The 14,342-nt window shown below is 35.1% G+C and overlaps 1 protein-coding gene across 4 annotated transcripts in view; it reads right to left on the minus strand.

The window, feature by feature from the left end:
• The window catches only part of FUBP1 (far upstream element binding protein 1), a 32,003-nt gene extending 17,672 nt beyond the window's left edge, over positions 1 to 14,331 (minus strand). For 2 of the 4 annotated variants that reach the window (XM_070746201.1, XM_070746200.1), the window contains exons 1-13: positions 14,080 to 14,296; positions 10,940 to 11,030; positions 10,127 to 10,189; positions 9,299 to 9,340; positions 5,228 to 5,267; positions 3,274 to 3,323; positions 3,110 to 3,181; positions 2,847 to 2,904; positions 1,778 to 1,940; positions 1,595 to 1,693; positions 1,408 to 1,509; positions 986 to 1,088; positions 800 to 900 (exon numbers count right to left, since the gene is read on the minus strand). In XM_070746201.1, coding sequence (XP_070602302.1) covers positions 800 to 900; positions 986 to 1,088; positions 1,408 to 1,509; positions 1,595 to 1,693; positions 1,778 to 1,940; positions 2,847 to 2,904; positions 3,110 to 3,181; positions 3,274 to 3,323; positions 5,228 to 5,267; positions 9,299 to 9,340; positions 10,127 to 10,189; positions 10,940 to 11,030; positions 14,080 to 14,193 — 1,098 coding nt within the window. In that variant the 5' untranslated portion in view covers positions 14,194 to 14,296. Of the gene's footprint in view, positions 1 to 799; positions 901 to 985; positions 1,089 to 1,407; positions 1,510 to 1,594; positions 1,694 to 1,777; positions 1,941 to 2,846; positions 2,905 to 3,109; positions 3,182 to 3,273; positions 3,324 to 5,227; positions 5,268 to 9,298; positions 9,341 to 10,126; positions 10,190 to 10,939; positions 11,031 to 14,079 lie in introns of all 4 variants that reach the window. The other 2 variants (XM_070746203.1, XM_070746202.1) reach the window with 2 other exon arrangements.
• Positions 14,332 to 14,342: the final 11 nt, after the last annotated feature.

Consider the following 14,342-nt stretch of genomic DNA (forward strand, 5'->3'; position numbering starts at 1 on the left):
CTATATTGGGAAGGTTTATGTTATGAAAATCAAATACAATTCACCAGGCAGAGTTCCCAGAGTAAATGTAAGAAAGAGTACAAATGAAATAAATAATTCTAAGTCCATTATCACTTGTAAGATTTCTACTCTCCCACCTAAGAGCAAGGAACATGGGGAGATTGAGTGGAAACACCAATGAATTGGCAGTATCACATATTCCAGCCATAAATTAATTCAGGGTTTATGCAAACATTTGGGAATGCCACAAATAACTGTGGTACCTACAGGCGTAGCACACCAAATTCTAATGAAAGGATCATGGCATAGCACACAATTTTAGCATCACTTTCAACTGAAAATTATATCTATCAATTTCCAAGTAGCTTTATGTCTATGGAGATCCTCAGTCATCCAGATCATGGTTATCCTTAAGGTGTTTTTTTTTCAAGAGGCAACTGGACTTTTGAAGACCTTTTGCTTCTTATCCAAGAACTGATGAAGCTTCTTGGATGAAAAGCAAAGTGTTTTCAAGGGAAACAAAGTTCAGTTGCCCCTTGAAAAAGCATGTTTGGAATAGTATCTTTCTTCAAGAAATTGGCTTTGTTTCAAAAATATTGCATAGTTTATAATTAATGTTTTTAAAGCATTACTGCTGAATAAAACCACTAGAGGCAAAGAACCAGTAAAATACAAATTTATAAACTGTAGGTATCTCAATTAGTTTTAACAGAAAAAATGTTCATGCACATGCCTTCCTAAAATAAAGAGCATGAAAAAGCAAACATCAATAGTTTATGAAAGTAAACTATTAACCAACCTGAACACTTCGAAGAAGATCGGTAATAATTTCAGCTGCATGCTGACATCTGTCTGGTGGTCCTGTGATCTGTGCTATTCTATCAGGCGTTGTTCCATCATCTACAAGACCAATAAGTATTTTAACAAATATTTATTTATAGATAAAAACATGTAATCTATGTATTTTCCCATGGAGGAACTCTACCTGGTTTAAATTGAATCCTTACACCAGCATCATTCTGTATCTTTTTTATCATTTCACCATTTCTTCCAATTACAATACCAACTGCAAACCGGGGTATTGGTACCTTAAGAAACACAATACATTTTAGCAAAGATCAAATAAGAATTTTGAAGCAAATCAATATAATACATAACTTTAGGAAAAACATCATTATACTCAACAGTAATAAATTGAGCCAGAATACTCGAAGGAGAAATTAGATAGTTTGCAGTATTTTTTGAGCATTTTAAAGCCAATTTTATTATCAGTATTCAACAGGAGTAAAGCATCATAATCAAAATGGTTTAAATTAGTGAAAGGAATAGGAAATGTATGTTTTTCCAAAGATAAGGATGAACACAGGCCTAAAGTACAAATTTGTCTAAAATATTCATCATACTCACATCTAATCCTTCATTGCCTCCTATTCGTGATCCATATTCATTTCGTACCTCTCTGAAGCCACCTTGATCACGAATTAGATCTAAAACCATTTCCTTTGCTTGCTGAAAAAAAAATGAGTGCCCATAAGATGCAATGATCTTACAATCAATTCTTTTGGGAGAAATACTGCTAAAAATCTGTTCTTACTTGGACTTTGTAAGGATCTCCTGTGATCCTCAGAGGCTTATCTGCTCCAGTGTTCTGTGGCCCATCTTGAATCATCACCATTTTAACACCTGCACGCTCCTATTTAATAAAATTAATGCATTCAGATCATAAAAATATTAAATGTTCACACATAATTTTAGAAAATAAAATCTGTCAGCTTACTTGAAGCTGCTTTATAGTTTCTCCACCCTTTCCAATAACTAATCCTGCTTTGCTAGCTGGAATCATGATTTCTTGGACAGCATTTCCTGGGCCATCACCATGATGGAATCCTGGTGTAGGTCTTCCCTTTTCAACTATCTGGTCAAGCAATCTCTTTGCAGATCTTGAAGGGGAAAAAAAGCATTTGCAATTAAAAAATGTACAAAAAAACAATATCATCAGCAATTGACAGAATATTTAGGGTGATTGGTAACTAAAAATCATGAAAATGTTTATTTTATAAAATTTGAAATATGTTATTTGCAGGAATATTAAATAGGAGAAGTAGAGAAAATGAGAATGCATGTGATTTCTTCATACTAACAACCACACTGAACCAATAGTATACTTCACCTGCTCTGTGCAACTTGAGAAAACAATTATAATTTTAGCCAAAACCTTTTTATTTGATCGTGAATGCACAAAATATTGCTAAGACTATTCAACAAATCACTTTTCCTTAAAATAATAGCGTTATAGAGTAGGTCATCTTATGGTTGGGTCTCATTTCATAACAATTTTTGCACTGCTTGTTAAACAAATTAACTGTTTGCTATGGGATTTCCCCCCCCCCTCCAGGAATTGGAAGTATATGGTGATTTCTGGAAAAAACATTGTAAAATTCTCTCATCTGATTGTGAATGGTGCATGTGGCCTGGTTGCTGGGCGCCAAAATGTGACCATGTCAGAACCGCAAACATTTGAATTCCAACCTAGGTTATCTTTTTTTTCAAATGGTTAATAAAAAACTGGTTTGAAGTTGAGGACTGCCTGTAAATTAGCCTTAGTACAGCTATTGAATCTTCCAAACAAACCTGGAAGAGTACTATTTTTCAGTGACTCGGTAAAAGCATTCAACTGAAAAAATCAGAAACCTTTGCACCGCAGATTGTTCATATTTCAGTCAGAGCTAGATGTATTTCATGTGCAGAAGTGTATAGCCTGGGACACTTTTAGTAGGCAAAACTGCACATATTTGGAAAGAAATATGATTTCAACATGATCTAAAAGCACTTATGAAAAAACTTACTGTACTGATTCAGGTGTTCCAGTCAACATGCAAGATCTTTCAGGAAGCCCACCACTATCTACAAATGTAAATAGCATACAACAGTTGTAAGAGGATATTAATTTTCTTTTAAGATTTTTAGCAAGATAACTTAACTAATTCATGATTGTTTCAATTTCATTGACAAAAACTGACAATTTAAGATAATAAAATAAATTTGTGCATGTAACAAAATATTATATTCCAACTGTAATCTAGTAAAATAAAGAAAATGAAATAATTACCAGGTGCAATCTGTATTTTACATCCAGATTCTTGCTGTATGCGAGATATCTGTTCTCCCCCTCTGCCAATTACTTAAGAAATGGACAAACAAATCAGTTAATGTATTAATACCATGCACTCCAACAATTTTAAACATATTATAGTAAATATATTATTTACTCACTGAAACCAACCATTCCATCTGGAACTTTGTATTCTTCTGTCATTACAGACCTGAAGAAATAAACACATGACAAGTTAGTATTTGTACCTAGTTAGAACTGTAGTTTTTCCTCCAAATAGAATGAATGAATGAATGAATGAATGTATGTATGTATGTATGTATGTATGTATGTATGTATGTATGTATGTAAATTCTCTGCTTTACAAGGCAGAGGCTGCAGGTTCAAATCCCAGTGAGTGTATGGGTAGCTGATGAGATGAAACAATCCCAAAATAGATCTATACTAGTCTACCTTCATTTTCAATTCAGCAAAAATGTTACACACACACACACGACACATATAGATTCTCTCTCTCTCTCTCTCACACACACACACACTCTCTCTATATATATATACTGTATATGCTAATTTATTTATAATAAAACTTCTAATTTTATTTAATTTCTAATCTATTTATTTCTAAGTTAATGTCCTTTGACCTCTGTATTTGTTTAAATCACTATGTTTAAAAAATAATATACCCCATAAATATTTGAACACAGCCAAACATTAACCAATTAGTTAAAATGTCAAAATTCTAGTAAGGCTGAAGCTACTCACAATGTATAATTCTGGTAATTTATTGCAATTTATATGCATTTCAAAGATACAGTAGAACCCTGACTTACGAGACTAATTGGTTCCGGAAGGAGGCTCGTAAGTCGGAACGCTCGTATGACGAAACATTGCTTCCCATAGGAAACAATGTAAAGTCAATTAATCCGCGCAACAACAAAAAAAACCCACTGCCGCTGAACGCGGAAGTTAGCGTTCGGCTTCAGGAGACAGCTGCGAAGCGGCGCGCGTGTTTTAAAAGGTTGCAGCCTGCCTGGTTGCCAGCACCCCCCCGAGCCCCCCAGGCCGGCTGCAACCTTTTAAAACACGCGCGCCACTTCGCAGCTGTCTCCTGAAGCCGAACGCTAACTTCCGCGTTCGGCTTCAGGAGACAGCTGCGAAGCGGCGCGCGGGATACGAGTGCCAAGGAGCTGTCTCCTGAAGCCGAACGCGGAAGTTAGCGTTCGGCTTCAGGAGACAGCTCCTTGGCGCTCGTATCCCGAATGTGAGCTCGGGAGGCGAACAAAAATGTCGCTCCCCTCCCAGCTCTTATCTCGAGTAGCTCGTAAGTAGAGCTGCTCGTATGTCGAGGTTCCACTGTACATATCATTATTTCATTTTTTGTAAAGTTAAAAGCCACACACAAAGAAAAATATATAAGAACATAAATGGGAACTATTTAATAACATTTTGAACTTTTAAATTTTATTTTTTAAATGAATACAATTAATTCTAAGATATATGGAAATGTTTTATATTAATAGGTCAAAGAAAGTACAATTACAATTAAAAGATTTCAGGAGACATAGCAGAATCTAATGCAGCCCATCCTATTTTTCATTAATTTTGCTGAATAGGCATCTTATTTTCAAAAAAGTGTGAAAAAGAACCTGATTTGTGCCATATGAATTGAAATTATTGGAGAAAACTAGGTCTATTTTGCTGTGTGTAATGGAAATGTATGTTAAAACAAATGAATTTAACTTTCACTGAAGTAGCATAGTAAAAAGAAGCATTTTCAGCTATATTACTGTTTAACATGTCACTTAAGTTGAAACCTAATTTTTAATCCTTACTCAACTAATTACCTCATCTACTCCAATGTCACCTTATAGTGAACATTACCTGGCAAACATTAAATAAAAATCCCCCAATCAGTTGAAGCTATAATTATTTAAATTACTGATTGAAATAACTATACAAACATTCAACAGTTTTTTGGTCTGCTAACAAAGGACAATATAATTTCCAAAGTACATTTCTGATACTGATAATGTAATAATTTCTAAATTTCTAAAACAAATCAGTAAAAGTTATTACCTTGTATAAAGATCAAATTAAAGAGAAACAAAATCTTACCTCTGTTGCTGATGCATGGGTGGTAACTGATTTCCAAAAGCTAAAATGAAATATTACATACTTTGATAATTTCACCAAATAATCTACAATGGCATATAATGCACAACTATAAAAACATGTAGGACTATTTCACTTCAATATATTTGCATTTGACTAGCATTACATATTTTGGCAAATCAATAACCCATAAATATATCACCAAATGAGGTAACTCAAAATGTTAATGAAAAATTAAAAAGCACAGGGAAAGTAATTGGCCTATAAATCCAATAAATAAATAAATTTGATTTGGTCAATTCCACCTGATATGTTCAGTTTAGCTTTCCTTCTCTTTAGTTTACTTGTAGATCAACTGACAAGCTGTGATTTGCAAGTCTTGGCAAGCAAAAATAATTTACTATTTGACAAGCAAAGGCAAATGGAAGCTTATCTAAATTGGAAATAAAAAATGTTAGAGGGAGGGGGGGAGAACCATATAATACCAAGGCAAAATCTCCTTTAAAGCAAGTTTGATAGCCAGCACCTAGAAGTTGTCAACTAGTTTCTTTCAAGAAGTGAAAGTACAATTTGATAACATCTAATCTCTACCATTCAATTATTGAAGGTCCTGATACTGTTGGGGTGGGCTAGGGCTTTTTCACTTAAAAAGTTTTTTCCCCATGTTTTCTTTTTACTCCACATTTTCCTTCATCACACAATACTTTAATGAGCTTCCACTCCCCTAAACACTTAGTGTATACCTGAATACGAAGCAGGAAGAACCACATAAACCAAAGCCCTACTTGTCACACATATGGTTTTCAAGCAGAAATGGCGGCTGCATTCAGCTGAATACATTAAGGGCTTTTATTCATATACTTACAAATTAAGAGGCAAATTCATAACATAAAAAGTGGCAGCTGTATTCAATACTACCATGTAATCATTCAAACTGTAAACTATCAACAATAAAAAGCAAAAAAGTGCTTGGTTTTTTTAAAGATAATATTGTTGGTTAGCATTCAAGGTTGATTGAAATAGTTCTGCTTCATTTTTAACTTTTTAATTAAAAAAAGGTTTATAGGGAAAAAGCTAAATGATGCTTCATTTATGAAGGGCTAACAATAAAGATGCTATTCAACTAAACTAGTAACTCTGTATTTCAATATAGTTCAATGTAATTGTAGCTGTTGAGGTGATTTAACCAAAACAGCCAGTCTTAAATTTTGTTCCCATTGCAATACAATCTAACTACCTAAATTGCATTAGGTTATGTAATAAGTCAGTATTATTATCATTATTTATTAGATTTGAATGCCGCCCTTCTCCGAAGATTCCTTACTTCTGGATAGAAGGGATTAAAAAAGATGTTAAATTCCAAGTTCTAAATTTTCATTTCTACCTTCATCAAATTGAAAAAAACCCCGGAATATACAAATGAGTTAATGTAATTATCAATTCTGAAATAAAATTGAAAGAATTCTGATGGGAGTATTGATTTACTGATGGAATAGTATATTCAACGTGGTAAAAGGAACACATTTCTACAGAGGTAGCATAGTGAACTACCAAAATATGGCTTGAAATCAATACATCCATAATAAAAAGGAAATGAACACCACACAAACACCTCTAAGAACTTACAGGAGAGAAAGAGCTTATATTGCTAAACTTTACTAATCTCACTATGTAAAAAAACAAAATAATGTAAATTATTCTTAATATACCTATGGGATTCCATTACTTCTATTTAACTGGCTTAAAAATTAAAAGAAATGTTTAATTACATTTTGTGGCTATTTAAAACATGTTTAGCTGTAGAATACGTTGGCTTCCATTTGGAAAGGAAGTTTTAAATACCAGAACCTTGATAGATCAATTCTACACCTAAGCAATCAACTTTAAATAAATAAGTCGTATTCTATGTTTGTTAACTTTTGGCTTAGAATGATATGAAAACTCAATAATTATTAGCGGTATTACAAATCTTGCTTTATGGCTTTAAACCCGTGTGACTTTAGCAACTATCTTTTAATTAAAACCCTATTAAAATATAGCTTATTCTGGATTCCTTGACTTAATCCTCAGGAATTAAGATTGACTCAAAAATCCCTTCAACCCCCACCCCCAACTGAAATTAAGTTTATAAACAATCATTCCAAAGTTTCATCGATAATCCCTCCTCCAAACCCAGCCAGAATGTAACTTTCAAAGTGGAACTACAGTGTTCCCTTGATTTTCGCGGGTTCGAACTTCGCGAATAGCCTATACCACGGTTTTTCAAAAAATCTTAATTAAAAAATACTTTGCGGGTTTTTGTCTATACCAGTTTTTCCTGCCCGATGACGTCATACGTCATCGCCAAACTAATAATTTTTGCAAATAAATAACAAAAAAATAATTATTGTTAATAAATAATTATGTTTATAAATATCAGGATCCCTAAGTGCCTTATTCAATGGTGAGTGCCAATAATAATGGTGAGTAAATGGTTGTTAAGGGAATGGGAAATGGTAATTTAGGGGTTTAAAGTGTTAAGGGATGGCTTGGGATACTGTCCATAGCCAAAAATGGTGTATTTACTTCCGCATCTCTACTTTGCGGAAATTCGACTTTTGCGGGTGGTCTTGGAACACATCCCCCGCAAAAATCGAGGGAACACTGTATGTTAAAAAAAAAAAAAAAGCTAAACTACTGAACTATGCAATATTTTTTAAAATCTATTTTCTCCTGTAGGTGAAATCTTGTATTCCATTACAGTGGTATCTCTACTTATGAACTTAATTCGTTCCATGACCAGGTCCATAAGTAAAAAAGTTTCTAAGAGATTTTTCCCATAGGAATCAATGTAAAAGCAAATATTGCTTGCGATTGGGTAAATCACAGGCCCTGTTTCCTCCCAGAAGATTCCTAGAGAGGCCCCACCGAGGCTCTCCCCGTCTTTTCCTCCCAGATTCCTAGAGAGGCCCCGTGGAGGCTTCTCCCTGCCTTTTTCGGTTACAGTTTTGGAGGCTTGGGTTTGTAAGTAGAAAATGGTTCTTGAGAAGAGGCAAAAAAATCTTGAACACCCGGTTCTTATCTGGAAAAGTTTGTAAGTAGAGGCATTCTTAGGTAGAGGTACCACTGTATTAGAACATAGATAATCGCCAAGTAGATTAGAAAAGACTCCTGACTAAAAAGATGTCAATTGAAGGTTTAACATTAACTCATTATTTGGAAAAATTATAAACAATTTTTTATTATTCCATTTCACTAACGCAAAACCAAATTCAATTTGGTTATTATTATTTTAAACTGAACAGCATTGATTACTTGTTATTTATTAAGGTTATTTTCCTATTTATATATTACTACTAGCAAAAACCAGCAATCTTTCTACAATGCAGGACAACCATTCTATGCAGATGATGAACTGTAGCTCATGTAAGTTTATGTCTTTTAATAAAATTTCTTAGTTGGAAAAAGTGGTATAGGTAGTCCTCGACTTATAACCATTCATTTATAACCAATTCAAAGTTAGAACAGCACTGAAAAAAGTGACTTATAACCAGTTCTCACACAAGACCATCATGCCATATCCAGTCACATGACCAAACTTTAGGTGCTTGGCAACCAGCTGGTATTTACAATCATTGCAGTGTCCCGAAGTCCTGGAATCATCCTTTTCAACCTTCCTAGGGATTTCTTGATAAGCCAAGTCAATGGAAGGAGCCATGCTTGCTTAACAACCACATTATTCACTTAACTATAGTGATTCAAATCACCATTGCAAAAAGGACATAAAATGGGACAACTGTCTTGCTGAGTAACATAAAATTTTGGCCACAGTTGTGGTAGTAAATTGAGGATTACCTGTACCAGATTCCTGATTTTTTTTTAATCATCAGAGACTAACAGGAGCTCTGCTCCTATTCCAGCTGGTACCACCTAGCAGAATCCTGTGCATAGTAAGATAATACAAAATTGCAAATGTTTGCTCTTAGGGATGGAGGGGATCAGAATAAATCAATACAAACAACTTAAAATAGCAGCATTAATTTGGGTACAGTATATATTAACAGCATGGTGTTACAGCAAATCACAAATACTTACAATCATTGTTGGGGGGAGCAACCTTCTTAGGTTCTGGTTGATCTGCAAAATTAAGAATTTTTTAAATGTTTTGGGTCATAAATATAGATAACTTAAATAAATGGCTGTTCCAGAAGTTCAGAACGCAACTTGTCCAGTGCATTTTAGCATGTTTTTGAATTGTCAGGGAATAGATCATCTAAACAAAGAAAAATCTTATACGTTTAACATTTGGTTAGTGTAACTGGGGAAAAATACAAAGTACTTTCATTTATCACGGGTCATGTTCAATAAAAACACACAGGTTTAAAAACGGTATCATGGATATCCAGGCACTAAAATGAACAAACATTTAACTGTATTATTAGTAATTTGACACTAAAGCTAATGATGCTTCTGTAACAAAAACTGAAACAACCACCATTGTGAGAAATAATCATTCTACAATTAAGTCTGACAACAACCACAATATTAAACAGAAAATCAAAGTTTAAAATTTAACCAACACATAGCAATACAATCTCAAACTAGGGACTATCATTCAACCTTCCTTTTCAAATACTGAAAATTTCACAGCATAAAACTTCAAACAGGAGATTCAAAACCACTACCATAGCTACTATCCAAATTCGTTTAGTATGAGTGAAAGTCGTAGATAACCAAAATCTGATAAAAATTACTTTAAATGCTTCCTTCCCACCCCATATTAAGGAATAAACGAACCACCATGATTAAGTGCAGTAAAAGTCAGACACATATTTCAAGAAATGTGTGTGTCATCCATTGCAAGATTCACTAGTTCATTTCACGTTTACATACTAAACACAGGTAATAAATAAAAATTCCTGCCTTTAAAAGGAGAGGGCATTCCCTCCCAGTGTGTTGTACTGCTCGGACTTGTCCAAGAGCCATCTACACATAAAATAAAAAGAATACATTACATACATCATTTGAAGCATCATTAGCTCAATCTTGAATATTAAAAGCCTCACCATTAATAAAAAGGCACTTCATTAAAGTACACAAGTACTCCTTGTCAAGAGCCTTGGAAATGTTCTGCAAATAAAATTATATTCCTTCAAAGCCTATCTCTTCCAAGATCAGAAATCTGTCTTCATGAATTTAAAAAAATACTACACACTTTAAAAAGATAAACACAGTAAACTTTTTTAAATCCATGAGCCTAAAAATTAAGCTTGCTATATATTTCGCTAACATTGTAGGAGGGAAAAAAAGGTCACAGCCTCATCTTATCAGGATTCAAACAATTTAGAAGACATTTTCTCCAAAATCTAGCTGTAATTTGTAACTTTGGTAAAACTAAGTTTCATTTTAAAATGTTGCACCTGCACAATGCAAAGTCTGAAAGAGTAATTCAAGAAGTGTTTTGAATTCATTACATAATTTGTTAATGTTTTAATACAAAGATGAGTTTTCAAAAAATATTTACCTACCTTCCCAGATTCTTAAAATGTAAACATCATTGCTATCTACTTTTACCAGTACCCTAGCTAGCTTTTATAAGTCATATCTAAAGATCATATATATACTTAAGATGGACTATTTCATCTTTTAAGCAGAAACTGCACAAGCTCTCACACACACTCTTCAACAATCGGTTTACAATTTTGAGAAAGTGTATATTAGCATCTTGCAGCATACCTCCATCTTCAAGAGGTCTTTTTTGTCCCCCATAACTGTAATCATTTGAATTCACAGATGTCCCTGATTCATTTCCAATTTTTGCTGCAATCTGGAAAAAAGATACATATTTACTTTAACCAAAAGAATTACATAGTACTACTGAATTGTTAATAAAGAAGCATACTTAGCATCCATACAATAAGTTAGAACAATTAATCAGTAGAACAACTTGCCTCCAGAAGTTGTAAACGTTCCAACACTGGAAGTTCAAGAAGAGATTAGATAACCATTTGTTTGAAATAGTGTAGGGTTTCCTGCCTAAACAGGGGGTTGGACTAGAAGATCTCCAAGGTCCCTTCCAACTCGATCATTCTATTCTATTCCTTTTATTAAGAAATCATTGCTGTTAATTCTGTTTTATAAATGCTCTACCAATCATTTATTATGTAACATGAATATTCTATACTTATTGCAGTTATTAATGCATATTATTTATCAAACTGCTTAACACACAATTAGCTAACTGCTCTTTGTTTTATGTAATTAAAACAAAAGGAACTGGGAAATAACTTATACTTTGGTATTTAAATCCTCCAAATCCTTTACTTCCTTTAGAGCCTACCAAATGAAAGAACTTTGGTTGGACATCTCAGTAACATTATCAATCTGTGTAGATCCTCCATAACAGAGCCAAGGGGGAGAGATGAATTGAATAAATACCACACTATGAAGACTACAGAATTATACTGTTTACAATTACAGACTAGGAATGCGTACTACATATTTAAAATATACTAAATTTTAGAACTTAATAGGTCCCTTCTTTTTAAAACATGACCACAGAATGTGTTTCTATCAGCAGTCCAATCTTATTTGTGCTTCCTAAAAATTAATCCCATTTGTTTAGAGCACTTTAGTAGAGCTTACTAAGTGCAATTGAATTGTCTGTTGATGTAGTTTTCCCCTTCAGTCTAATCATATTTGATTCTAACAGAATGCCTGGACAAAAATCTGCAGTTTTCTTGACAAATTGTTCAGAAGTGGTTTGCCATTGCCTTCCTCTCAGGGCTAAGAGAAAGAAACTGTCCCAAAGTCATGCAAATGGCTTGTTATCACTACATCTTTTTGAATTGCATTATTTTCTACCCCTTCATCCCCAACTTTATAGACATGTATATTTTGTTCTCAAATAGTATGAAATTCACTCCTGTGAAAATTCACTCAGTGAGTTTCATTTTCCCCTTCTGTTCCGTGTGAAACCATTATTTCTGCCTTTAGGTAAGTGACATTTTTGAATTGAAATCCAAATCAACTCAATTTCAAATTCAACTCCAATTCAGAGAATGGATGGAAATTAAGGAGAACCAACCTATAACAAAGGAGAAATCTTCTGACAGTTAGAATTATCAATGGAACAATTTGCCTCCAAAAATTGAGTGTGCTCCAACACTAGTGTCAGAATATTGGACAACCATTTGTCTGAAATGGTGTAGGGCAGTGAATGCGAACCTTTTTCGGTTCGAATTCCCAGATCTATAAGTCAATGCCCCACGCATGTGTGCACATGCTCTAGCTGCCCCTCCCCTCCAGCATGTACACAGGCCTCACTGAACCCTCCGGATTTCCAGGACTGTATATAATTTTTTTCCAAGTTCCCTCAACTTCAGGATAAACCACCAGTTTAAGTTTTTTTATAATCATACTTTTAATTGACAATAGCATTGCTATTATAGTTTTAAAATGTCATATATTCCCCTCCCTTCTTCCACTAAACCTGTATACTTATCTCTTTTTAAAGGAACTTTGATTTTATTCTTATTTGAGATGATTCACAACACTGAAAGTCATTCTGTATTTGAAAAACTGTATTGCATGGGATCTCCACTGCGTTTGTTTCTATAATGGATCACATTTAAAAAATGTGAAACTGCTTTGTTTAAAACATTAACTATAACTCAAAGGGAAGCAGTAAACAAATCCTCAAATTACATTATTTTAAAATAATCTCTTCAGTATACTCTTCAATAAAATAATGTCTTCAGTAATATAACATCTTACAGAACCTCTAGTTTGCTAAAATGCTTCAGCAAGACTACTTCACTCATTTTTCAATTAGGTGATTTTTTTTCTGCATAAAAATGCGAAGAATTCTTAATCAACTTTTAGCTTTGTTTCCCATGAGGAAAATCAGCACCAAACAGCTCCAACATCAAGAGACCAAGCACCTATTTTAATCATAAGAAAGCTCAAAACTAGAAGAAACATCAAAAGCAACGTTTAAGTATTAAGACTATCTGGAAACCTATCTCTCTATAAATGTTTTATTATTGGTTAATTACGAAAATGGGAGGGCCAGACCAAAGCTAGGATGGGGTGTGCGTGCTTCCTTGGCCTTCCTACAGAAACAAAAGAAATTATTACAGACTGTGTGTGCCGTTCATATTGGGGAACGGAAAAGTTGAAGTTTAAAAGAACCAGGTTACGAGGAATCCGCTCTAAGGCCGACAGTTCCCCGCTAGCGACATGCAAGCGAATATAATGGAAAATATTGCACAACACGTTAGCGGGGGGGGGGGGGGCAACCTAAAGCCGCTCTGCACAGTAGAAGAGAGGATGGATGGGCAGAAGCGTGTGTGTGGGGGGGTGTTGTTTCAGACAAACGGACACACCCGACTGCCTTTTAGTTTTTTTTTTTTAAAAAAATGAAGGCACCGCCATTTCCAGCAGGCGAAGTAGAAGGATGTTAGTTAGAGAAATAACTTCCGCCAAAGGCCAGAATTTTAAAAAGTCAACTCATTGCGTTTCTTTTGAATCTCAACCTAGAGCTTGTCCCCCACCCTCCTCGCTCCTTCTTCTCCGCCTTCCAACCGCTCAGCGGCAACATAATGGATGCCAAAGGGATTTGGTCTTCGGCGCTTTGGTAGGACCTCAAAAAACCCGCGCCGATTTCTGGAAAAGCCTCTCGAAAGAAAAGCCATCCCAGCGTTTCCAAAGGGGGAGGTTCACTCTCAGCTCCTCCGCAATATGCGGGTGGGCCTTGCGTTTGTCCTCCCTTTCCCAAAGAAGCCGAGAGGCGAATGTGAGAAACCAGCGGCCTGCTTGGAAGTCTGAGGAGCGCCAGGAGGAAAAAAAAATCCCTTCATGCTCGTAATACACACCTGCCTAGCCCGTTGCAGCGCGTCTTTAAAAGCGTCATTGACTGCCCCGCCACCTCCTCCGCCTCCGCCGGGTGCTCCCGAAGAAGGAGGGGGCACCGTAGAATAATCCGACATGTCTCCTTCCACTACTTCCTACCGTCCTCCCAGCCTGCCAAGAAAGAAAGAAAATGGCGACGGGCGGGAGCCTTTCACATTCTTGCGTCGCATCGTGTTTCGCGAGGAGGAGGGGAGGCCGCTATATCCTCGCGAGACGTCTAGGCAAA

Source organism: Erythrolamprus reginae, chromosome 3, assembly GCF_031021105.1.
Source record: "Erythrolamprus reginae isolate rEryReg1 chromosome 3, rEryReg1.hap1, whole genome shotgun sequence".
NCBI classification, from domain to species: Eukaryota; Metazoa; Chordata; class Lepidosauria; order Squamata; family Dipsadidae; genus Erythrolamprus; species Erythrolamprus reginae.